A 25,530-nucleotide genomic window follows, 5' to 3' on the forward strand; every position below is an offset into this window, starting at 1 on the left:
AGTACGTGTGTTAACTCGCGGAATCCTTCTCTTTTTTACACACACACACACACACACACACACACACACACACACACACAAACTCACTCTGCCGCTCACTCTCTCCCCAGCACTCAGGATGCAATTATCCTCTTTGGCTGGAGTGTTTTGATGGCATAATTGCTATGGACACTGACGAGAGAGAGAGAGAGAGAGAGAGAGAGAGAGAGAGAGAGAGAGAGAGATCGGCAGGAGAAAAAGAGAGAACGAACGAGGGATAAGAGAGGGATAGAGAGGGGGACAGAGGCACATCGAGTGCTGACACTCTCAGCATGCTAATGCCAAAACACAGTCCACCTCCCCGTTTTGTCTCTTTGTCTCTTCATCCATCTCTCTAAACACACACGCACACACACACACACACACACGCGCGCGCGCACACACACAGGTGCAATAACCTCTCCATTCCATTCCACATCTCTCCACTCTCACAAACACAGAAGCACAGCGAGAGAAACAGAATAACAGGGGTAAAAAAAAAAAGAACATCAAGGGAGGGAGGGATTTTCCATGCATGGACAATGAAGAGATGATCCCGCTCATCCTCTATTCATACCTGTGTTCTGCGGTCTGCTATCTCTTTTTCTCCTCTATTCATCCTTTATTTTACCCTTTTACACACAGAAAGAAATGAACGACACAATGCGGCTTAACACAGTATGTGTAGTAGTAATGGACCTACCCTTCCTTAGATGAATGTTTTTAAGGGAAATGTCAAAATCCCACAGGGGTATAAGTCATGATACTTTAACGTACAACACTGTACTGAGCACTATAGTGAAAGAACTGCATTCAAGCAATTATTATTGAGTCATGCAAAGTGTTTATACAAATCACATGTGGAAACCAGATGGGGTTTTAAAATGTTTTGTTTATTCATATTAAAAACAATTATTATGCCATTATATGTGAGACATCCCATCATCTCTCAGCTCTTAACAAGAGTGGCATTTAGCCTTTTGATTGATGCTAACTGTTGGCCAACAGTTTCATTTTTTTTGCTAGTTGCATTAGTCTTAATTAAATCCAAAATGCAAAAGAAAAATATGCTGGGCATCAAACATAATCCGATCAAATGCCAGGTGTGTAGTCAATAAAATACCGGCAAATATGTTCAACTTTCAAGTTAGGAAATAAATCCATATCAGTTTGAACATGAAGCATAGTGAGGACACCTGGTGGTAGTTTAAAACAATTACACTCAGTCAGATGTTTGCCAAAAGGGAAAAGAATTAGACATTACAAATATTAACACTAATTAATTTAAATATAATTACAGTAAAATAAAGTACTAGATTATAAATATACTATAGACTTATACACATAGAGAAGTCCAGTGTCTGATTTGTTTTAATACCATGTTGAAAATAGTATGGGGAAATAAGTATAGTGTTGAGACAGTTGTGCTCATTGTATGCATAGATCTTTTGGGACTGCAGGTAAGTGAAGCTAATGAGGAGATGCAGAAGTGAAAATGTAGTCGTGGTCTGTTTAATTGTAGCGCATAAGTTATTGTGAAGCATGTGAGTGTGGCAGAGGTATGTAATTCTGTGTGTGTGAGAGAGTTTGAGTGCTACGTGTTGTGCTGTTGAGTAGGAGTCTGTAAAGAGAGCAGTCGCTCTGCATGCTCGAGGCACTCGGCTACCCTCCTCTTCACTGCATCCCTTTGCTGAGGGTCCACATCTCCTATAGAGTGAAAGTGTATTAGCCTGTTTTCCAACTGGCCTGAAAATGACAGTCAGCTGCTCCAACTCTAGATCATATAAACAGCTCAAGCTAAATGACAAAACTGCTATATAGATATTCAAGTTTCAGAAACTTGATTTTCAATCAAGATGCCAAAGATGCCCCCCTTAACCCCCTGCATTCTTTGTTTAGCCTGTCAAACGCAGCTACACTTGATAAACACACCTGCGTGCAACTGTAAAAGGAAGTAAGCAGATAGCACTTCCCTTTGAGTGTATTAAACATTTATGTGAGGTGATTTATACGTGAGAGAAATGGTGGTAAATATGCAGGTGACTCAATTGAGGAAGAAAAAAACTGGCTCATTTTACTAATACAATTCAACCCTATAAAGAAAACTTTAGACTTAATCTATGGGAAATACTGATTAACTGGAAAGTTACCAAGCGAATATAGAATAGAAATCTTCATTTAAAAGTGCTTTGTCATGCCGTATATGTGGCGTTATGGCATTCGCAAATGGCAGAAGTAGTTCTGACTGATGCATTCACTCTAATATGAAAACAATCTATTGATGAGGAGACAGGACAAAGTTTTTGAAGTAAAAAATCATAAATCATAAATCAAGTCAAAAATCAAGTCTTAGTTTATTTTCATCTCTGCTGCTTCTATCTGTTCTTTACCTTGCACTCCTTTCATGAGGATTTCCACTGCTGTTCTGTATCGCGTTATTGCCGTGCTGTAGTCTCCCTCTTTCTCGCTCTCCTGGGCTGCAGTCATCTCACTGGTTGATTGGACAACAAAGTCTGGCTCCTCACCACACACCACATTATCCTGAGAGGGCAGTTTAATGGACAGCAGCTCAGAGAGACCAGGAGATCCATAGCCCTGGTCTGGGAGACAAGATGATGCCAAACTATCATATTATATCATATACTTTTATTTAATACCATGCCAGCTACTGAGGCTATCTTCATGGCAAAACCAGTTTATAAGAACAAAATAGCATAAAATCACAAACAAATATTTACAGCACAAGACAGTTTAAATAAAGATTTTTACGTTAATATATAATAAAAAATTCTAAAACCTTTCCTAAAGAACCTTTGTATGATGCCAAACTAAACATATAGAACGGTGTACTGGAAAGAGAAATTGATTACCTTCTTTTGCACACGGGTCAAAGATGGCTAGGTCGTTGTCTGAGAGAAGGGGTTGTGCACCATCGACAGGTTCCTCCGATGCACAGTCAAAGAGGGAATCAAACTCCTCGGACTGATCAACTGGAGATCCAGGAAGCTCAGGGCTGGCAACTGTAAAAAAAATTAGAAAATCAGACAGTACTAAACAATTCTTCTTCTGAAGCAGTGTGCAAACACTTACACATTCAGCTTATTCTGATAAGTATTTCTTAAAAATCATTGTCATTTAGCTTGAAACAATATTACAGATGTTTTAGCAGTTGCTCTTCCATGACTATCCAGAATAAACACTTGTAATATATGTGTAATAAAGGCACAATGATTCAAAATAAAGTTATGTTCCTTCAGAAACTTATGCAAACATGCTTATAGTACATAATCTATTCATAAGGTAAGATGTGCATGTTTTACTGGAAACAGGGATATTATAAAGTGCTCCGTATTTAAGGTAAATGATGTACATTTCTTCAAACTTTGATGTTCGAATTGTATTGCAAGCCATCTGAATGATAAGTGATTGTAAAATGTACAAACGGAGAATAGGTATGCTTCGTCCTATTTGAGTAGATCATTTTAACAGATTTATTTCCTCTCTAAACACAATAAAAAAATTTACCATAACCTGGTATGCTGGTATCAAACCATTTATTTCCTTACTTTTTTAAAAAGATTATCTGGAAACAACCCTTACATGAAATGACCCTTACAATGAGAGTTGGTGAGCAGGTCATCTGTTGTAATAGGTTATAGGAACAATAAGAATATAAAAACCTCTGATAAATTTACCATAAATAAATCAAAAGATAAGCACCTGAGGTTGGCTGGTCTGCACCAAAATTGACTTCTGCTTCCTCTTTTTCTTCATGTCTTTCTTCTACTGGGCTTATCTCCATGTTACTGAGAGCCTCAACTGCCATCTCAGGCTCACCAAGCTCCTTTTCACCCAGGGTAGACTCCAGTTCCTGGGTCAGGATCGGAGCCTCCGTCCCTGTTTCCTCTTCAGCTCCTAGGGCATCGTCCCCCTTAGGCAAAGGAATGAGAGGGGGTGGTAGAGATGTAGGAGAAGAGATGCATGGGTCTAATGGTCTTCTCACCTCTCCCCCCTAATGCAACAAGAAACAATAAATTAGATGAAAAACATCATTATTCATCAAGAAGCTGATTCCTGTTCACAGTATTTGATGAACATACACTAATACACACGAATACATAAATAATCATGAATTTGCAGATGCATGTGCATAATTGCATATGCATGAGGATGTGTGTGTCTAACCCTGAAAAATTCTTTAAGTTGAGGACTGTTGTACAATGCAGGAATGTTTGTAGTAAACAGCAGCATGGCTTCAGCTGCCTTCCTTCTCTCCTCAATCACAGCTTCATCAAACCGACCTAAAAGAGAAAAAAATATAAACTCAAATAGCTTTAATGTCATTTCAACCATTAAACAGTTCACAGTGCAACAGAAGTTCTTTCAAGACCAAGGTGCTTCATGAAACAACACAAAACTACACAAGACAACACGGAATAAGATTGTGTAGACTCCCACACGATTATATAAAGTGCTAGAGTACAAATCTGTACAAACAACACATCATAGTACAACAGTGGCAACAAACAAACAAACAAACAAACAGAACAATAGGCACAATGAATAGCAGTGCAGTGCCAAGCAGAACAGAGAGTTAGTGTGGAGTAAAGTGCAAAGATATTAACCATATAATAATAAATACTGTATATTTAACCATGACATGCTCGTTTAAATAATTTATTGCATGTCTTTTAGCAGCGGGGGCGGAGAAGGACAGGAAAAGGGGAGAGTAGAATATTTAATCCTGTATAGGACCAAGATGAACTAGTTGCCTGTACATGCACATTCTGCTCTATGCCTTTCTTGCACTGTGTCTGCTTCCGAGGAATTAAAAAGGACGAACATAAGGACCAGTCTTGTAAAAAAAAAAAATTCGGTTTGGCATCTTTTATTTATAAATATGAAATAATAAGTTCCTTCTAATTTATGGGGTTTGTTGCTACAATTAACCCTTAGGCTGTAGATTTAGTGTTAATTAGAATGAAATAAAATTGGTCGGTCTCAGTCAAACTTTGCCCTGTTATACTGGACAATGCAGTGCTTTCACCTGTGTACTAAGTGAAGGTAGCTGTTTTGAAACTCAAAATTCAAACAAATACAGCCCATCCCTCCAGATTTTTCCTTTAAAGCCACACCCAGAGAATGCATGAAAGACAGGGGCTAAAACATTTGAATGTCGGAGCATAACATTAGTGCTTTTACATTAACAGCCAAGTAAAGATGCCTTCTTCTCCTTAGTGGTTGGAAGATCCACATCATTTGCATAATTTCCTCTAGTAATTATATAGGCTATCTGCCATATTTTATTGACAGCTCAGGAAAATGCTTATGATGCTTATGAAAATGGCAATTTTACCAAAGAGCTGTGCTCTGGGAAAAGGAGGAAACTCTTCCTGTCTGCGGAAGAGGTTTCTATGAGTGTAAGCCAACTCTCCGTGCAGTTTCTTCAGCTCAGTGTATCTTCTCCATACAACAACCTGCAAATAAAATCAACACGATCTGATGACAAACATTTTTACAATGACGATTTACACTGACGATAAATGATTCACAAGCCATTTTTTTTTGTTACTGCTTACTTACGTATTTAGGATTTCACACGATAACAGCTCTAGAAATCAATCAATTATGAAAATCTCAGGTTTAATGCAATACTGAGTCAAATCTTCATCAGCATTGCCCGTGGTATTAGATATACTAATAAATAAATGCCTAACAAATGTCAGTGGTTAGGATTTATTTCCCTAAAAGTTAACAGAATCATTACTCACTTCTTTCACATCCTCTGGTCTTTTCTTTGATACAAACTGTTGGAAAAGTGGGATGTAGTTTAGTATTCATACATAACTGCACCACAAAAAAAAAAAAAAAGCACTTGAATGATTTTACATTTCCATTTAGTAGTAATGTGTGGTTTATGCACATTCATTTATACTACAGTTGTTAGTTAGGAAAAAAATATATATACATCAAGAACAGCTTGGTCATTAGGACAAAGTACATACAAGATCTTCATAATAAATCTAATCTAATCTAATCTAATCTAATAAATCTTATCTAAACGCATGACTATAACTGGAGGTAGGCACATAAAATCTGGCCCAGTGAGCAGAAAGGCCAAGGGCAGTCACGGGGATGGTCTCTCATGCCTCTCATATCACGAGTTGTATTGAGGCACCTAGCCAACAAAAAGACTATTATTGACACACTGGCTGCCATAATGGGTTTCTTTGATGTGTTTCCACGACCATCAAGTAGATGATGATCAAATGTTCAACTCAAGATATACAAAAAGAGACATAAATCCAAGTAAAAAATCAGCTAACGTCAGCAGGTCTGACAAAGAATCCACCTTTATCACAAACCAAAACATTGAAAGATTTTAAGTCTGCTAGCTGATTAGCCTGCATGCTACTAACCCTTGCTGTTACTTTATATTCCGTGTGTCCCTTCTCGTGTATGCGAGGCTCAGTAACGCTGAAGAAACGGTAGTATTCCTCTTTTCTAGTCTTCCTAGCCATCACATTACAAAACCTCTAAAGCAATATACACTGTACATGCGACAAAACTCAGCCTGTTATTATTGCAATCATAGGTGAGGATAATGTTTGTATTTATTTTTACAGTTAGTTCCGGGTTAGTCACGTGTGCTGTGACGTCACTAAGGCGGTGGCGGAGGGAGGGTATATAACGCGTGAGATCGAAATAATAATTTTGTGTTTAACACACCGCTAAAGAGAACAGGTAACAAGTGAACACACGTGATATTCAGACAGTGCACACGAACCACTACAAAAACAGCAGCACCGATAATAATTACAATACATATAACAATAATAAAAATCATAATAGTAATGCTGATGATTATGAACATGAGAATGAGGGTAATAATAATAATAATAATAATAACAATGAAATTAATTATTTATTTAAATAAATAACGTGCTATTATTTATTTATTCATTCATTTATTAGTATAATAATAATAATTATTAATAATAATATTGCTCATATTATTATCAATAATTATTATTATTATATAAAAATAATAACACTGATTAGAATATTAATAATAATAGCAATAATAGTAATAGTGATGACAATGATAGTAATAATAAAACACTAAGAAAATAATAATAATAATAATCATTATTTCGGAATACATTCCGTGTTGAAACTGATTCAACTCCGCATGAAGTGTGAACAGAGATGTTCCGGCAGCGCCGCTTTTCTCAGTGACTCTTACTTTGTTAGCTACAGAATTTCCGGCAACATGGAGGCGGTGGTAGAAGACGTCGTCGCTCCGGAAGATCTGAAGGTAATATATATGATTTAGGACAAGTTTTAGATCATATACGAAATTGTGAATCTTTTATCGCCCCTATCCTGATATCATGGTTTTCCCGACGGTTGTGAAAAGATTTATGACCTACTGCGAAACTGGATTATCGAGTCCGATAGATTACATCATCATTAGTGGCGTAACACTTAGTTTTCTTTTTATTTTTATTTTACAGTTTGCTTTCAAAACATGTTATAAACAAAAAAAACACCTAAACATTAAATCAGAAGATGTTTATATTCAGTTAGTTTAAGTTTTAGGTCATGTGTTGGGGCACCGCCTTCTGAAACCCAGTCCCTGTTTCCATTTCAATTCAGTTTTATTTCGATTGCGCTTTTAACAATGAACACTGTCCCAAAGCAGCTTTACAGGGAAAACTAGAGTATAAAATATACATTTACATCATTGTGCCTGTAAGGTTAACCCTAAAAAGTTCTTCTTTTTTTAAACAAAACATTAGTGTGTGTGTGTGTGTGTGTGTGTGTGTGTGTGTGTATATATATATATATACATACATACATATATATATATATATCTATCTATCTATGTATGTATATATATATATATACACACACACACACACACACACATACATACATACATATATATATATATATATATATATATATGTATGTATATATATATATATATATATATATATATATATGTATATGTATGTGTGTGTGTGTGTATATGTATATATATATATATATATATATATATATATATATATATATACACACACACACACACACACACATACATATATATATATATATATATATATATATATATATATATATATATATATATATATGTACATATGTTTATTGATCTATCTATCTATGTATGTATATATATGTATATATAGATAGATAGATAGATAGATAGATAGATATTTATCTATCTATCTATCTATCTATCTATCTATCTATCTATCTATATGCGCATCAACTATCAACAATACATTTCCTCCAAGAGCGTTACCTACTTTACACACTTATTCTCCTCACAACAGAGTGTTGCACAACTTGCAACAGTAGCTGCATCAGTAGTTTTAGTTGAATTATGTTCCATACATTTAACTATAAGCTTGATATATAATGTTCAGGTACATTATGTAGAGCAACATTTTTATATGCAAAACTGACACTTAAACATCATATTCATTTTTTTTTTTCGATGAGTTTTGTGGATGTTTGCATAGAAGGTTTATTTTAAACTTTTTTTTGGGGGGGGGGGGGATTTTTATGCTTTGGAGGTTAACTATGTTTTTTTGATAAGAAATATTCTCAAATATTAGCTATAGATGTAGTCTTGATGATTACCTTGTTCAATCTTACTGCATGATAATATTTTCCGTGTTTATATAGCGAGACGTGTTGGGTCAATCAAATGGTGTTAGTAACGTTTTTCATGTCTGTAGCCAGGTTAAATATTGCATTGCTCCACTATATTTACAGGCCATTTAAAAAAAAAAAAAAAAAAAAGAAATGACTCAAAATCTTTAGCCTGCAAGATCCAATTCATACAATGTGATAGATGTTATTGAATACTTTTTTTCTTTTAAATACAATTACCAAAGGACAAAAATCTCATATGTGAGAAAGAGATTAGATCACATAACCTTTGTCCACATAAACTGTCTAAGTTTTGCTGCATTCACTCTTAACATTACATGTCAGACATCACAAACGTGTCAGCAGACAGCTATATATGTATTTCCTGTCACATCAAACTAATTAATAAATTAGTTATTAATTTCTGTATTAATTTTCTATCAAGCTTTCTGTAGGTAGCCTTTGTATAGTGTTTTTTGTCTATTAACCGCGAGATAACGGACAAATCCCTGACAAAAATGATTTAAATAGCTTTTATCGACATTATCATATTTATGGTCTTGAGAGCAGATGTTATAATTTTTGCTGTTTCATTTGGTGGTGTTTTTTCCCCACAGAGGTTTGAGAAAAAATACAAATTGGAAGTGGAAAAGGGGGCTGTATCCAAAGACACCAAATTTGAGTATGCATGGTGCTTAATCCGAAGTAAATCTACAAACGACATCAACAAAGGGATTCAGCTGTTGGAAGGTGAGTTCATTTGGAATACAAGATATTGCTTATCAGTCACATTATCCTGTAAGACTATATAAAGTAGTTGTTACTTGTACTGGACAGTGTGACATATTGTGATGAATTGGATCATAATACACTTTTCTAAACTAAGGCAGGTATCATTGGTATTTTATAGTAATGTCAGGTTTTAAAATGTAACAGAATATTAGAATTTTAATAATTATTATATTTAAGGTTTTCCAAACCTGTTTTTCAAGCCTGTTTATAATACTAATATACATATTGTGTATAGTATAAATGTTTTCAAGAATCGTGATAAGATGTCTGTTTGTTGAATGACGTCATCATTATTGTATTGCATGGAACGTTACAGAGCTGGTACAGAAGAGCGCAAAGGATGACCAGCGGGACTTTCTCTTTTATCTGGCTGTTGCAAACTACAGACTTAAGGTGAGGAAAATGACATGACTTTTTTTTCTTCCATATCCTGCTTTTTTATGAATGAGTCTGTGTTTATTGTAACAGTTATGTGACTCATATTGTTGCTGAACATTGCTCATTTTTGAAAGAGATATACTATCAGTGAACAGGTTGTATTACTGCCGCACTGCCTGAATGTCTTGTTGTTATTATGAACAATGGGTAAATGAAGGTCTTCTATTTAATTTTTCTTATCTCTGACTCTTTTTTTTTTTTTGTTTTGTCAGGAATATGAGAAAGCTCTGAAATATGTTCGGGTTTTGCTTAAGAATGAACCTGGAAATAAGCAGGCCATCGATTTGGAACAGCTCATCAATCGGGCACTAAGAAAAGGTGTGTGTATGTAGGGGGGGCATTTAAAATCTTTCTGGAATCAAATATAATTGTAACAATAGTAATAAGTCAGAATTTTCCTGTTTTTCACATTTTCTGTAGCAAATAATACAGCTCTCATTTGAAAAATAAAAATAGCCAAATCTTTAAGATTAAGTGTATAGATAGCAGGATTTCACTAGAATATTAATGAAGTAAACCACTGTAGCGACCCCTATTGGGAAGGAGAAGAAGATTAATGAATCTCACTATAAGATAGTGTGTATCGGTGTGTATGGTTTTGAGTAGCAATAGTCTACAGCCTGTCATTAAAAACAGTGTGTGTTCAGTGTATAGTACTGGACTCCCTCACACTCTGTTCTTTGAGTCTCCACTGGGTCAGGATAATAAAATGGTGTATTGTGGCTTTGATAGAAGGTTGCACATTATTGAAGTATAACAAACATGTAGCAAACTGTAGCAATAATTGATGGTGCACAAAGACGTACTGTTTTAGACTTTTGGTTTTCATTGCTTCCTTTCTTTTTTTTTATTGCTACTTATTCATATCTTTAAGTATTACATTGGAAAAAGTTATAAAAATATATAAATCTTTTTTTTTTCTCCCTCATTTTTTTTCCAGATGGCCTGGTTGGCATGGCTATTGTTGGAGGCATCGGCTTGGGCGTGGCAGGATTAGCAGGGCTGATTGGACTGGCTGTGGCCAAATCTGGAAAATCCTAACCGGGAACTTCTAAAGAGCAACCTTTAACGAAAGTTTAATAAACATGAAGATTGGCTAATGATCATTAAACTCCAGGAAGTGGACTGACTAATATATCTTGCTTATTATTCGCCTTTTTTTTATTTGCACAAAATATTCATAGCTTCACTTTTACAAAAGCCTCTAAAATGTTATATTTTTTCCTGCATGTGTATTAAAATCTTTGGGTGAAACATTGAAATTATAAGTATTTTCTTTCACACGTTTAATATGTACAAGTATAATACCATTTGTAAATTGTTATCAGGTTCTTATTATAACTTGAGTTATTACACTGTAAGACCTTTAGTTCGTAATTGTAATGTATATGTAATACAGAACTCTGTTTCCATGCAGCTGCCTCGTTGTGTTTATATTGAAGTGATATGGTTGTCTTAATAGTATATTATGGTATGACCGAAGTCCGTCTGATTGTTCTGGACCTTTGTTGCTTTCTAAGTATCGTGGTTAAATGTGAGTCTCGCTGTCTCGTGTGTCCACTGTAACTTTACTGTTGCGTGTGTAATCTGAGGCTGTGTGCACAGGGTTTTTATGAAAATCAATAGTGCCCGGTTTCAATGAGGTACCTAGAAAGGGAACTAATGTTATCATTACCCAACAATCAGAGTACATGAGTTGATGGATAATATCTGTACATGAATTTTGGTTTTACACAATAATTTTTTTTTTTGTGTGTGTTTTTAAACCATTGTATGCGGTGCAGTGTGATTTACTTTACCAGTCAATGCCGAGCTCTAACATTCAGCGATCTGATGCCACTATGCTGTGAAAGATCAAGTCAAAACAATAGTTGGGCCTTGAGAGAAACAAATTGCATATTGAGTTTGCACATATAGCCTTGTCTCATGGTCATCAGCCCTGTGAACAGTTTTGTGGGCTGTTCTCACATAGGTGATCATCTCACCTTTCCATCACTTCTAAGGCTCATAGTGGTACGTCACTGGTTTTTTTTTTTTTACAACAAGACAGATTATGGCTGCCATCAGTATCATTCTTTATGTCCCACATTGTCGTTAAAAATTAACCGAAGTAAAAGTGAATGATGACTAGGTATTTGGAAAGCAGCTTTCACTCGATGAACTCAGTTTTAACCAACATTCGTCTAGACTTATTTATAATGACACTTTAAACTTTGGACATTAAAGTTTCTTCACAGCTCAGCGTTTCTTTAAAATGTTTCTTCTAATACACTTCATATGCACCTGTTGCTTCACATCCTCAAAAACACACAACACACCCCCTCTGAAGCATTTAGACAGGCTGGATTTGGTTAAAATGTATTCAAATTCGTTGTAGGACACAGGGGTTCCTGAAAGAGACAGTTAAAGCGTCATCCCCCGTGAAGTCCTTGTTTGAAGCATTCAACCTATTGTTGTCTTTAGTAATTAAGTCCCTTCTCCTGATTTTTACTTTACAGAACAATAACCTGTAGAAACTGTGTTTTATATGTCTGTGGAAACAATACACTAGTCAGTATATAACATTTTATAGAATACCTGTAGTGTGAAAATTCGCACTGCGCTCAAAGAACAATAAAAACCAAACCCTTGTAAACATGGCAGCCATAAACTTGACCTTTACAACGCAACATCAATACCATCCATGACAGCACAAATGATCTTCCTGGGCCAGGCTATTTTCAAAGACTATTATGGGATGTTTGCACACTCATCCTAGGTCGGTAATGGTTTTGGTGTGCTTGTCCTTGTTCAGTTTTAAACGATAAGAAGGAACTCTAGTGCCACAAAATAATACACATTGTTCCAGCTCATTATCTGCATTGTGCAGGAGTTGACCATTCTGAATTGATGGCATTATTCAAAGGAACTCTGTTTATGAAAGGAAAAGAAAAGGAAAATTAATTAGCAGTTTATTTACGGGTTACTCTAAAACTCTGAGGTGAATATGTTAACCTAGGTGTGTCATTTTAATTAAATATCAACTTTTAACTGGTTTGATTGTATTCATGTCCTATACAAGTGTGGCAAAAGCTACATAATGGCTGATGTAGTCTTTGCCAAAAAGGTGGCCATATTACAAATGTGCAAACATTTTTTTCCAAATATCTATAATAATTCAAGTCAACTAGGGTCACAATCCCTAATGTTCAAAAACCTTTTAGGTTGTTCTTTAACTTGCAGTGGAATGCAAGAAACATAGAGATGTCTAATATGATTCATGCTTTAATTAATGCAGGAACCATGATAAAAGGTTACTGGTCTGGCTGAAAATTATAACGTCCAAAGTGCAAATATCTGGCGTAATATTGAATTTAAAGGCTAATTGAACAAAGGAGGAATAAATTATTGACAGCCTAAAGGCAAAGGGGAGATGAGTGTGCCCTAACTGGTGGTGTGTGACTAAACAATTTTTCATTTAATATAAAAATAAAAATTTGAGTTAATCAATTCACCAGCACAAAAAGCACTATGTATTTGTCTACACTAAAAATCCTGCATTCTATAACACTTTTAGTCACTAAGTCTTTTAGACCTAATCCTAACCCTAACCCAGGTTAATGTTTTCACCATGTTTCTTTTTAAGATAATGATAAATTAAATATTATCTCTTCATTGTAACTCTGCTCAAGTGCAGAGTGGGTGATATTCATAGATTTACACAATAATATTTTAGATAGAATATATAGCCACATTATTTTTGGACACCTGATCATCACATTTAGATTTGCTTTTTTTGCACAGGCCATTTCCTAGATGTTGTTCCTCATTTACTATTATAATAACCTCCATTCTTCTCTGAACACTTTGTTAGATTGTGGAGCTTGATGATGTCTGACCCCTGTAAAATAGATTTCTGGAAGTGGATCCTCACAGCTAAGCATTAAAAGCAATTGTTAGCACACAACAGCCAACACAGTGGCTCAAAATATCTTCTCCAATATAAACTGAAATGTAATTCTTTTCCAGCACTGAGGGTTTCTGTTCTTGTATTTATGTTTCCTTGCTTTTCATATCAAGAACTTATATGTTTGTTATATATAATAATATGTAGTTATTTAATTATTGGAGACTTGACATTCAGACTAGATATATTTCACATGCATGTCACTTACAGGTTGGGCAAACTATATTTTTTTACACTGATGTTTTAATTGAAATATTCTTCTAAAGGGGAAAAGAGCAGTGTCTGAACTATCATTAGAAGATTGTGAGCTTTAATCCCATTAATGACACTTAATCAAGAGTTGTTTTGGACGAAAAAAAAAAAATCCCTGAAGTCCTTTGGAACAAAATACATTTTAAATGTAACCTAATGTGTAGCTATCTATTATTTTGGGAGTGTGTCTAAATGATGCCCCTGAAAAAAACAGCTTTATGTTTCCCAGCTAATCACAGTTAAAAAACCAGCATGCCATCAAGGACACTGGGCGGAACGTTGGACTTTGGTGCTGCCTGGTCTGTCGATAAACAGCTGCTGAGTTTCAGGGTGTAAACTATAAGAGAAGAAAGCGCACTAGAGAGAGTGTGAGAGAGAGAGAGAGAGAGAGAGAGAAAGGGAGGTCATACATGGCCTCATAAATCATTGATCTGCTCGTTTTATGCTCAGCATCTTCCTTATAGTTTTCTAACAGGTGTGAGCTCGCTCCTCTCGGATTCCCCGTTTAACTGGACCTGTTCACAGGGACACAGTGATCAAGTGAAGTTCAGTGAGACAGGACTGTAGAGGAACCTATTACACCTGGCGCATTCAGAAGACAACCAATGGATCCGATTGTTGAGGCGGTGGCTCTGCTGCTGGGCTTTTTGGGCTGGGTTATGGTAGGGGTCGCCATACCGAACCGTTACTGGAAGACTTCCACCGTGGACGGAAGCGTGATCACCACCTCGACTCTGTATGAGAACCTGTGGATGTCCTGCGCTTCAGACTCGACCGGAGTCCACAACTGCCGTGAGTTCCCCTCACTGCTCGCGCTCTCCGGTAAGCAACTGTCCTCTAGCAACTCTATATACCTCCACTTAGGGTCTTTTTTTGTCTGGCTGTTGTTTTTTCATATTAAAGAAATAACTTTGTTTTTTATTCTTGGAAGATTTTTCAGCTTTTATTTTAATTTGTATACTATTATAAGAGTATAAAAGTATAAAACTAGTACAACTTAGCCTATATCAATAACATTTACACACACACACACACACACACACACACACACACACACACACACACACACACACACACACACGCGTCCTGTATATATTGTTTCTTGTGTTCAGACTTTTTAAGACGTCGTTTTTGTTTGTTTATTTTTAACTGATTCATTCATTTAATTCATTAAGTGTATGACGGAAATAATGACATGTAAATGCATTAGGCACACTGCTTTACTGCACACACTGTAAAGAGATCAGGTTGAATGAAGAATCTGTACTTTTTCAAAGCTTTTCCAAAGATATTTTAAATCTTCAGGAATTGCTTTATATTCCTTTTAATTTCAGACTTCCCAAAACAGGACAGTCATTTTTAACATATATTTTTAATATATAAATATATATTTGCACATTTCTAAATATCTGAACTTGTAATAAAGATTGCAAAGGTCAGAGTTTGTGTTCTGTTTTGTAATTTGTTATTAATAAGTCAATGAACTACAATTTAAACTTGTCAAAATTCAAATGTTTTATTATATTCTATGAGTTTTGTAAAGATAATATGTTTGAGTTTATCTGGCAAATCATAATACAAGGCTTATCTGAAAGTTCCCTTCGATTAAAAATGTTAATTTTCCAATTTTCAAAAAAAGCAATGTCTATACTCATATGTCTATGCAGGTTACCTTCAGGCGTCGAGGGCTCTCATGATTGCTTCTGTTGTTCTCGGTTCATTTGCCCTGGTTACCACACTTATAGGCATGCAGTGCTGCAAAGCAGCTGAGGACAAGCCGGTTCTGAAAGGCAAGCTTGCAGGAATCGGAGGTGTCTTCTTCATCCTACAAGGTAAAAAAGCCTACATGCAGTTATTACACATTGTGTAAAATACATTAAATAAAGTAGTTTGTGGATATTTGTCCATAAGGTTTATTTGGGTGCTTTTTTGAACATCTCATTTCAAATGTAGTCCCCTATTTGCTGTTATAATAAGCTTCACTCTCCTGGAAAGACGTTTTACTAGATTTTGGAGTGTGGTTGAAAAGATTTGTGCTCATTCAACTACCAGGGCAGTAGTAGTCAGGTATGGATATAGGGCAGGGTGGCAGGGTGTAGGTGCAGTCAGCATTCCAAATAATCCAAAAGGTGCTCAGAAGGGTTGAGCTCAAGTTCTATAGCAGGCCACTCAGGATCTTCCACTCTAACCCATGTAAACCATATGCTCATGGAGCTTTCTTTGTGCACATGGTGCATTACCATTGGGTTTGGGTCTCCTGTCTCAAGTGTAGGGAAAATGCTGCCGCATCTATAGGATGCCCTTTAAAATTATGCGCCTAAAGCTTTTTGGTAACATTTTCGGAAAGAACCATATATGGCTAAAAAATGTGTCTATATAGGGAATATTACAAAAAATGTAAGGGAAAGGAATGCGATGAACATTGTTTAATTAACTCTAGATAATTTTGCTGTTTTCTTAAATTATGTTTACTCCAAAGGCTTCTGCACAATGATATCTGTGTCCTGGTATGCTTTCAACATCACCCAGGAGTTCTTCAATCCACTTTACCCAGGAACAAAGTGAGTTATGGTTTCTCTAGATAGGGAGATGCTGCCATCTAGAGCTACCTGGATGGAACAGCAACACCCTACACCCCCACCCCCGAACACACACACACACACACACACACACACACACACACACACACACACACACACACACACAGTATTAGATTATGCGCATTATGTTTCTTTTATTTCATTCTAAAACTATAAAAATGTAAATAAATAAATAAAAGTTACATTTAAATACAATGACATTTATATGGACTTATAAATAACCTGGAATGTCTAGTTTAACACCAGCTTGTGAAGCCCATCCCAGGTTGAGTAATGATTTAAATACAAATACAAAACAAATACTTTTTTTTAGACCATGTAAATATTTGTAAGATTCTGCTTTTCATTCAAGTTGTTGTTTGAGTGAAGCATCACTTATGCTTTATACAAATCACAAGCATCACAGGTGCTTAGTACAAATTAGAGGAATTTTGACAAGGCTTGCTATTTTATTTTTACATGTATTTTATTTTTATATGTTTTTTGTCTAAAGGTATGAGTTAGGAGAGGGATTGTACATTGGATGGTGCTCTGGGATTCTTGCCATCTGTGCTGGAGTGTGTCTTGTGTTTTCCTGCAAAACTGACACAGAAGAAAAGCCGTAAGTATCTCTCACTCACTCACTCACTCACTCACTCACTCACTCACTCACTCACTCACTCACTCACTCACTCAATTCCTCTCACACACACACACACACACACACACACACACACACACACACACACATTCACATTCACATATATTTACATATTTCTGTTTGTGAAATCTAATTTGTATATATTTCTGGGGGTTTTTCAGAGCGTATGCATATCAACCTTCTAGGGGAACCATATACTCTGCAGGAGCAACGTCAAGAAGAGATGCTCCAAGCACTTATGACAAGAATGCATATGTCTGATACACGATCAAACAACCGACCAGACCAGTACAGGTCAATTCAGTGAATGAAAAATTATAAACAACCTTGGTTTGTTCATGTTCATTTGTTTAGAGTGCAAATATGTAAATATGTCCACTTGTACATTACTTGGAAACATTGTATGTTGGTTGGAATCAAATGGTTGGAAGCTGTGCTAATTTTATGCTTGTACTTAAAGCAAGTGAACCCATGTATTTAAAAACAAAACAAACAAATCTGTTATACAGAAATGCCTTGAAATAATGCTATAGTACTTTTATACAGATTTTGTAATATTTTTAATTACACATTCATATTTATGTGTAATGTACAGGAATACTGATGTTTTGAATGTGATTTTGTAAAAGAAATGGTCATTTACAATATAGAGAATAATCCTGTTAAATTATTCGCAATATGTATGATTTCATGACACATTCATATAAATGAAGGTCAACAATTCATATTACATTATGTGTTTATGTCTTGTTTTATAGCTACAGTTGTGAAATAAATGCAAAACAATTTTAAAGAGTACTTTTATTTGGTTAAAGTGGTGGGGTTGTGATGATATATATATATATATATATATATATATATAGAGAGAGAGAGAGAGAGAGAGAGAGAGAGAGAGAGAGAGAGAGAGAGAGAGAGAGAGTTGCTCTATATTTAGAAAGCAAAATAAAATCAGTTATTATATTTGGCAAGGTGTTTAGACCCAGGAATAAACATCTCACCAGGATGAATACCGATATGGTGGCTTGCCTTATATGGACATGGGCGTGTCGTACACGCACATTAAAAAAACTTAGCCAATGGGACGCAACCACGTTGGAGGGGAAACACCATCGCAAACACAGACGTGCTCGCGTCCCGGCCAGCCACCTTCCACGCTGACATGTAGGCTGATTTGAATTCTACGCCCAAGAGCTCGAAGGGAGTTCCGAAAGCTTTAAGTTGACAGTGTGGCGCTTTACAGCCGACTCTCAGACGAATCTCTTTGTACGATGTGACATGACAATCCGGCTTTTTTATATTTGTAATTTTTTTTTTTACACGCCGAGTGGGAGTTTCTAAACAGAAGATAATCGGAACTGTATTTCCGTGGTTTGATAAGGCAGTCGGAAGCATTTATCAGACGGACACTTGAAACATCATATCGGGAAGTTGATGTTTACCTCGAAAGATCGTTATAGGCGAGATATTTATTTAAAAACAACATAAATATTTTTTTCGGCTTAGTTTTTTGCTTGTGAAAAAAGTGTAATTAAAGAGTTGACGTTTTAAAACGATGGAGTCGGGGCGCCGGAGAGGGTTAAGTAGCCTCCTGTCTTCACTATCTCTATTCTGTGTCATTCTGGACCTGCAACTGGACGGTAAGAGTCGTTATTGTGTTGACATTGTGTTATTTATTAGAGAAACACATTTTGACGGGTCTTGGTCGATGTGTTTTGTGTTATTGTTTCTTTAAAAATCTGAACGAACAAAGAGTAATACTGGTGTAATCAATAGTAAGACACAGAGCAAAAACGCGTAAAACAGGTGGATACGTAAAAAAAAGAAAACATTAGTGACCGTCACTATTTAATCCTTTGTGGTAGTGTGTTAACCTCCCCAATATGTTACAGTGTGATTCTGATTGTGGTTCAGGTTTTCAACTTTTTGTATCTGTGTTATGTAATAGTGGTAATGGTTTTACATAGTTTGTACAGGCAAATATATATACTTTACACTTCTGGGGATATTTCTCAATATTTTCAATAGAAATGAATGGTTTTGTCTAATGGCTGGTTAAACTATCTCAATAAGAATTACACCAGAATGTCCCATGGTTTCAGGTGTATTAGGTGCCACGCCTGTGGAAATTGAGCAGCACCTGGAGATGGGCCGCAAGCTTCTGGCTGCAGGGCAACTGGCTGAGGCGCTCTCCCATTACCACTCAGCAGTCGGTGAGGAACGTTTATGTGTACTCAAGCAATATGGTGGACGCCTGACCAGCAAACCCTCTTTATGTGCTTGTGAGCCTCCTGTTCTAGATATGTGTGTGGCTGTTGGGGTTTGTGGTCATTCAACTACAAGATGTTGACGTGAGTTCTGGTACTGATGTGGAGTGGGGTAAATAAAATAAAATAACCCCTAGAAAAAGTGTTTAGTAGGGCTCTGCAGGTTAGGGCTCTGTGCAGACCATGCAGGTTTGTCCAATCCAACCTTGGCACACTATGACATGATGGGGCTCACTCTGTCCTGATGGAACAGCTTTTAGTTTCTTATGCCCTGCAATGGGAAATTGTAATTCTACCGCACATTAAAACACTCTAGACAATTTGTATCCGTCCAACTTTGTGACAACAGCTTGGGTAAGGTTCACATCTGGGGATGATGGTCAGGTGTCCACAAAGCTTTGACTATATTCCTTCCATTTATTGATATATTTTAATACGTTTAGTAATCATTTGGAGTCCAAACGGTTGCAGATTTCTAAGTTTCATTTCATGCTTATCATAGAATCTTTCACTTTCAGTTTGCTTTACCTAGCTACTGAGCAGATGGTTAATAATATAAATAATAAAAGTGTGTTTTGACACTGTACAGCGGTTAAAGTTTATCTTAAATACAGATATCTGGTTACTATACAGAGTAAATTGTTTTTGTAATAAAGACAAGTAATAGATGCTGAAAGTTTTTTTTTTTTATTGTTTTATATCTGCTTAATCTCTGGTTATCCCTGTGTTTCTTTCTTTTTATTATTTTTCATGCTGTCAACCGCATGCAGAAGGTGACTCAAAAAATTACCTTACTTACTACAAACGTGCAGCTGTTTTTTTGGCCATGGGGAAGTCCAAATCAGCCTTGCCGGATCTGACACGAGCCATTCAGCTTAAACCAGACTTCCTAGCTGTAAGTCTGTTGGGTGCCTTGTTAGAAATGATGAGACAATTATGAGAATAAAAAAAGTTTACAGTATTTTATACAGGTGTCATAGGTGATATTCACTCTACTTTAGCTGTTTTCAGCACTTATGTTAAAAACATAACATTTATTTTGTGGGTTTGGCTCTATTCAGGCTCGGATACAGCGAGGAAATATTCTCCTGAAGCAGGGGAACACTCAGGAAGCCAGAGATGATTTTCAGGCAGTGGTGAGATTAACCATCCTTATTTCTCATACAGATCCACATACAGACACATCTATGGCTTTAAGATGTACTATGACCCCTTAAATGGTTTCTTCATACGTACATGAAGTATACATTTCTATCTCCAGTTGCAGCGCTCCCCAGACACAGAGGAGGCCCATAGTCAGCTCAGAAGAGTTGAGGAGCTGGAGCAGCTCCAGGAGGAGGCACATAAGGCCCATCACCGTGGTGATTACTCAACCACTATTCAGGTGCTGGAGCGTGTCATAGAGGTGAGTATTTCAAAGGGGAACACGATGAAGGATCCATCAATTGATCTGTTCATGTTAACAGAGATTATGTCACTTTTTTTTAATCAGTTCTGTCTTTATCTGTCACCTGTTTTTTTTTTTTTTTTTTTGGTAAAGCTCTCACCTTGGGATCCAGTATCTCGGGAACTAAGAGCAGAATGCTACATCCGCATTGGGGAGCCGAGAAAAGCCATATTAGACCTGACGCCTGCAGCACGGCTCAGAACGGATAACCGAGCAGCTTTTCTGAAACTCAGCCGTTTGCTGTACGACCTGGGAGAACACCATGAGTCACTCAGGTATACACCTTTCAGCATGTCTAGTGAAAAGAAACTAAAAATAAACTAAAAAGTTTCCTGTTCCTAAACAAGGTGTGTGTTATATGCCTCACTGGCTGTTCCATTGTTTGAATGTGTAATGTATGTGGGACTATTGTTGTGCTGTTAATTCCTGTTAATATTATTTATAGATTTAATATTTTCTCTGCCTTTCTCTTTCTCTGGGGATTAGTGAGATCCGGGAGTGTCTGAAGCTGGATCAAGATGATAAAGAGTGTTTTAGCCATTATAAACAGGTGAAGAAGCTTAGTAAACAGCTGGACTCTGCTGAGGAACTGATCTCAGAACAGCGGTAAGCACATGCATAAGTGGGTTGTTCCGTTAACATAAGGTATTTTATTTTGTCAATATCATTTTCCTAGCCTAAATACATGGAACAATACCTTCAGGACAACAGAAAGCCCAATCCCTGGTAAAATCACCTTGTTAGTATCAAGTGAACAAGCTTTTGCCAGTCTCCAGGCTTTAAACAACTACAGTTTAAACAAATCAGTCTATTTTGTAATTCCACACTTGCTGTGTAAACAAACCACTTAAAATACTGTGTGTGTGTGTGTGTGTGTGTGTGTGTGTGTGTGTGTGTGTGTGTGTGTGTGTGTATAGCATCATAATAATATAACAGAAGTTTACCAGATATTCATGACCTCATGACCACAGCACTACATTATTTATTTTAAGTTATAATTCTTAGATATTTTATATGTACTAAATGGTTCTTACTTCTTTTGTCTAACAGATATCAAGAAGCAATAGAGAAGTATGAGTCTGTAATGAGGACCGAACCAAATGTTCCTCTCTACTCTAGCAAAGCAAAGGAGAGGATCTGCTTCTGTCTGGTGAAGGTCTGTAATGTTTTGGCAGTCTGGGTGCATTATAGAAATGTAAATTATTATAAATGTAAGGGTCTCACATTCTTGGTATTTCTTTTTTTTTTTCTCTCTGTGAAAAATGTAGAATAAGCAGGCAGAGGAGGCAGTAGACATGTGTTCAGAGGCCCACCAGAGAGACCCTCAAAATATCCACATCCTCCGAGACAGAGCCGAAGCCTACATTCTGTTACAAGACTATGAGAAAGGTTGATTTTCTTGTACATATGTATGATACATGTTATTCATGTTTCATCAGTATCAATAATATAAATAATAATATACACTGCATTGCATGATATACTTTATTTTTCTTCTATTTTCTGTTTTGTCTGTCTGTTGCACTATTTTCTAATCTGTCTTTCTTTTCTCCTAAGCTGTGGAGGATTATCAGGAGGCACGGGAGTTTGACCAGGAGAATCAGGAGATCCGTGAGGGTCTGGAACGTGCACAGAAACTCTTGAAGCTTTCACGTAAAAGGGACTACTACAAAATCTTGGGAGTAAGCCGGTATGGGCTTAACAACGAACATGCTTATAACTGCATTTAATCGTACTATAGAGTTTTAGAATCCGCAGATCCATTGCTTTATTAATGTACTGTTTCCAAGAAAACAAACCTGTTTTAATCCACCTAAAATTTAAGATTGTAAGTAACAAAATTCTTGTTTGTCATGTGCTCTCCTTAGGTCTGCTAGCAAACAGGAAATCATTAAAGCATATAGAAAGCTGGCACAGCAGTGGCATCCGGACAACTTCCAGTCTGAAGAGGAAAAGAAGAAGGCTGAGAAGAGGTTCATCGATATTGCCTCAGCTAAGGAGGTTCTGACAGATCCAGGTACATATACTTATATGCAGCTTAAGTAATGGCCGAACAATTCAGATCAGTCTAATGTAATAAACATGAAATCTCTGGCCATCGTACTCTTTCTGAAATCCTACTTTAATGTGCTGTACAGAGATGCGTCAGAAATTCGACTCAGGAGAAGACCCCTTGGACCCTGAGAACCAGCAGGGAGGAGGAGGAGGAGGCGGCGGCTGGCCTTTTGGCTTCAATCCCTTTGAGTCGGGTGGAAATTTCCACTTCAAGTTCCACTACAACTAATATGGCTATGCCATTGAATAATGTGGATGTGATCATTATGGACAGTGGACTGGACTTATTTAAAATTCCACAAAGAGAAGTTAAGAAGCACATCCACATATTCTTCAGATGACTCTTCTGTTGGCTCTTTTCACACGGGTGGTTGAGTGCCAATGCAGACTTGAATATGCCAACTGTTGGATTTCTTAAGGAATCAAATACTATTTTTTTTTGTGATTGATACATTGATTGCTTGACTCCATGTGGTCAACGGCTGTGATGAATGAAGTCTTGTTTAGTATTTTTCAAAGCTATTCTATTTCAGCTTTATCAGCTGACTGTCCCTATGGCATTTGCTGTTCTTGCTACAGGGATGTCCCTTCTCTCTTTGTCATGCAAAAGTCCTCTGTCCTCCCATTTTTCTCCAACTGAGTAGTTCACATTAGCAGGTTTTGATTAGAAGTACGTATCTGTGACATTGATGCCCAATCAGTCCCAATTCATCTACTTATACTATGCATTAAAAGCATGTACTCATTTTTTTTTTTTTTCTTTTCTCTTTTCAGAAAAAGTACATGCTCGGAGTGTGTAGTAAAATAGTTTGGGATATATGAACATGTCACGAAACTGAAGAGAATATTGTTGCCTAGTTACAAACACTGTTACTGTAAAAAAAAAAAAAAAAAATCCTTGTTGTATTTCAGCTTTCCTTCCATTTAAATGCTGAAGGATCTTCACCAACCTTCACAACCACACTCATCTGCCATGTTTGCAGTTTGAAGTCAGGGAAGCAAATTGTCACTAAAACTCCTCCTTCCTCGTACAAGATATCGTAGGCAAAATTAACAAAAAATTGTGTACGGTTTCCTACAATTTGGGACACCCTAATCACAGATACTATTTAGGATGGTTAGTCTGCGAAGTGGGACGCAGCATGAATGTTTTTAGGTTCAGTCCCAGCCCTCCAGACTTTATTACTTTAAATCAGTATTGCATATTTTGTGCATTTATTTGATCGGTATAGTTTGCAGGAAAGGAAATGTTATTCTGAGTATTGTGATAACTCTTTTTGTCCTTATGTGTGGTTTTTAATGAGGTGATTGGCTGACATTTGTTTCTTTTGTTAAGCCAATTTCAGGTGAACATATCAGATGTCACTCAGTACATTAGACCACAATGGCTATTGAATGAACAGAGAGCCTGCAGGTCTAGTTTGTGCAGTCAGTTCAAGACAAGATCATAGCTTTTAAGATCATGAGTACCAGGACACCTTTTGAACAAAGTGTCTCATCATAAACAAAATTCTCTCAGAACTACTGGTAAACCGAATCATTTGCGTCACCTTAAGACTTATGTTCCTAACTCTGTTGTTCTAAGTTCCCCCGAAATAATTTAATATATAACTTTCAGCCCATTCTTTATTTCTGGCACAAATTGTGGTAGACAGTCAGACATAAATTAAGACATTTGTAAGCATTTGAAATGTTTTATCTATTTGACTATGTTTTTCCAATCAAAGCTTTATATAAACTTGCAGATTCCCCTGGGTTTTTCTTTTCTTTTTTATCTTTCTTTTTTTTTTTTTTTTTTTGCTATTTATGGTTGTGTTTTATTGTTTTTTTTGCTTTCTTAGAAAGAACTTATTTGAAGCAACTTTTAGGATGGATTATTTAAAAATAACAGGGAATGTTCTGATTAAGATACCTGTTCTACGTGTTGTCTCTTACACCCAGAGTTACACAAAAAAGTGACACACAGTCAGATGTAAGAAGTATCTAGTGCTAAAGAGTTTCTGTCACTAAAATATCTATCTAGGTACATTTTCCAGCATATTGATACACAACTAGTTATGTAATGTTTGACAAATTGAAATAGCATACCAAAAGCACACCTTTTTCCATAATATTATAGCTCAGTCTAAGATAATTAATCCAGGTGCATAAAATGAAAATCAAGACCTGTATGTAACTTCTACAGCCAAAAAAATATAGAACTGCCTGAAAATCATTAAGTACCGATCTCAATGCTCAATGCTTACATGTCTGACAATATATCCTTTGGATTTCATGGTGGGGCAAACAATGCTTGGTAAATACTTGCGTTTTAATAATCATTCAAAGGCCCCATCTCCAACAGTCTCTGTTAGAGAATCAATTCAGTGACACCATAAGGCATATCGACTTCTATG

The 25,530-nt window shown here is 36.3% G+C and overlaps 4 protein-coding genes across 4 annotated transcripts; 3 read left to right on the forward strand and 1 right to left on the reverse strand.

The window, feature by feature from the left end:
• Nucleotides 1–890: 890 nt before the first annotated feature.
• Nucleotides 891–6,665, reverse strand: snx15 (sorting nexin 15). Its single transcript, XM_046851208.1, has 8 exons — nt 6,438–6,665; nt 5,790–5,825; nt 5,375–5,495; nt 4,204–4,319; nt 3,739–4,030; nt 2,889–3,038; nt 2,409–2,618; nt 891–1,725 (listed from the first exon to the last, which is right to left on the reverse strand). Exons 1-8 carry the CDS (start codon nt 6,537–6,539, stop codon nt 1,613–1,615), a joined length of 1,140 nt encoding a protein of 379 aa, XP_046707164.1. The 5' UTR covers nt 6,540–6,665; the 3' UTR covers nt 891–1,612.
• Nucleotides 6,666–6,738: 73 nt separating this feature from the next.
• Nucleotides 6,739–11,344, forward strand: fis1 (fission, mitochondrial 1). Its single transcript, XM_046851211.1, has 6 exons — nt 6,739–6,762; nt 7,273–7,336; nt 9,318–9,450; nt 9,809–9,885; nt 10,143–10,248; nt 10,871–11,344. Exons 2-6 carry the CDS (start codon nt 7,292–7,294, stop codon nt 10,969–10,971), a joined length of 462 nt encoding a protein of 153 aa, XP_046707167.1. The 5' UTR covers nt 6,739–6,762; nt 7,273–7,291; the 3' UTR covers nt 10,972–11,344.
• Nucleotides 11,345–14,471: 3,127 nt separating this feature from the next.
• On the forward strand, nt 14,472–18,161 carry cldn15a (claudin 15a). The gene is made up of 5 exons (XM_046851210.1): nt 14,472–14,950; nt 15,796–15,960; nt 16,608–16,689; nt 17,222–17,329; nt 17,530–18,161. Exons 1-5 carry the CDS (start codon nt 14,734–14,736, stop codon nt 17,627–17,629), a joined length of 672 nt encoding a protein of 223 aa, XP_046707166.1. The 5' UTR covers nt 14,472–14,733; the 3' UTR covers nt 17,630–18,161.
• A 311-nt stretch (nt 18,162–18,472) lies between these two features.
• dnajc3b (DnaJ (Hsp40) homolog, subfamily C, member 3b) lies at nt 18,473–25,043 on the forward strand. The gene is made up of 12 exons (XM_046851802.1): nt 18,473–19,005; nt 19,468–19,578; nt 20,403–20,527; nt 20,694–20,768; nt 20,894–21,037; nt 21,173–21,354; nt 21,566–21,685; nt 22,130–22,235; nt 22,348–22,468; nt 22,637–22,769; nt 22,948–23,096; nt 23,218–25,043. Exons 1-12 carry the CDS (start codon nt 18,921–18,923, stop codon nt 23,361–23,363), a joined length of 1,497 nt encoding a protein of 498 aa, XP_046707758.1. The 5' UTR covers nt 18,473–18,920; the 3' UTR covers nt 23,364–25,043.
• The last annotated feature ends 487 nt before the right edge of the window (nt 25,044–25,530 follow it).

The sequence above is a fragment of the Silurus meridionalis genome, chromosome 6, assembly GCF_014805685.1.
Source record: "Silurus meridionalis isolate SWU-2019-XX chromosome 6, ASM1480568v1, whole genome shotgun sequence".
In the NCBI taxonomy this organism is placed as follows: Eukaryota; Metazoa; Chordata; class Actinopteri; order Siluriformes; family Siluridae; genus Silurus; species Silurus meridionalis.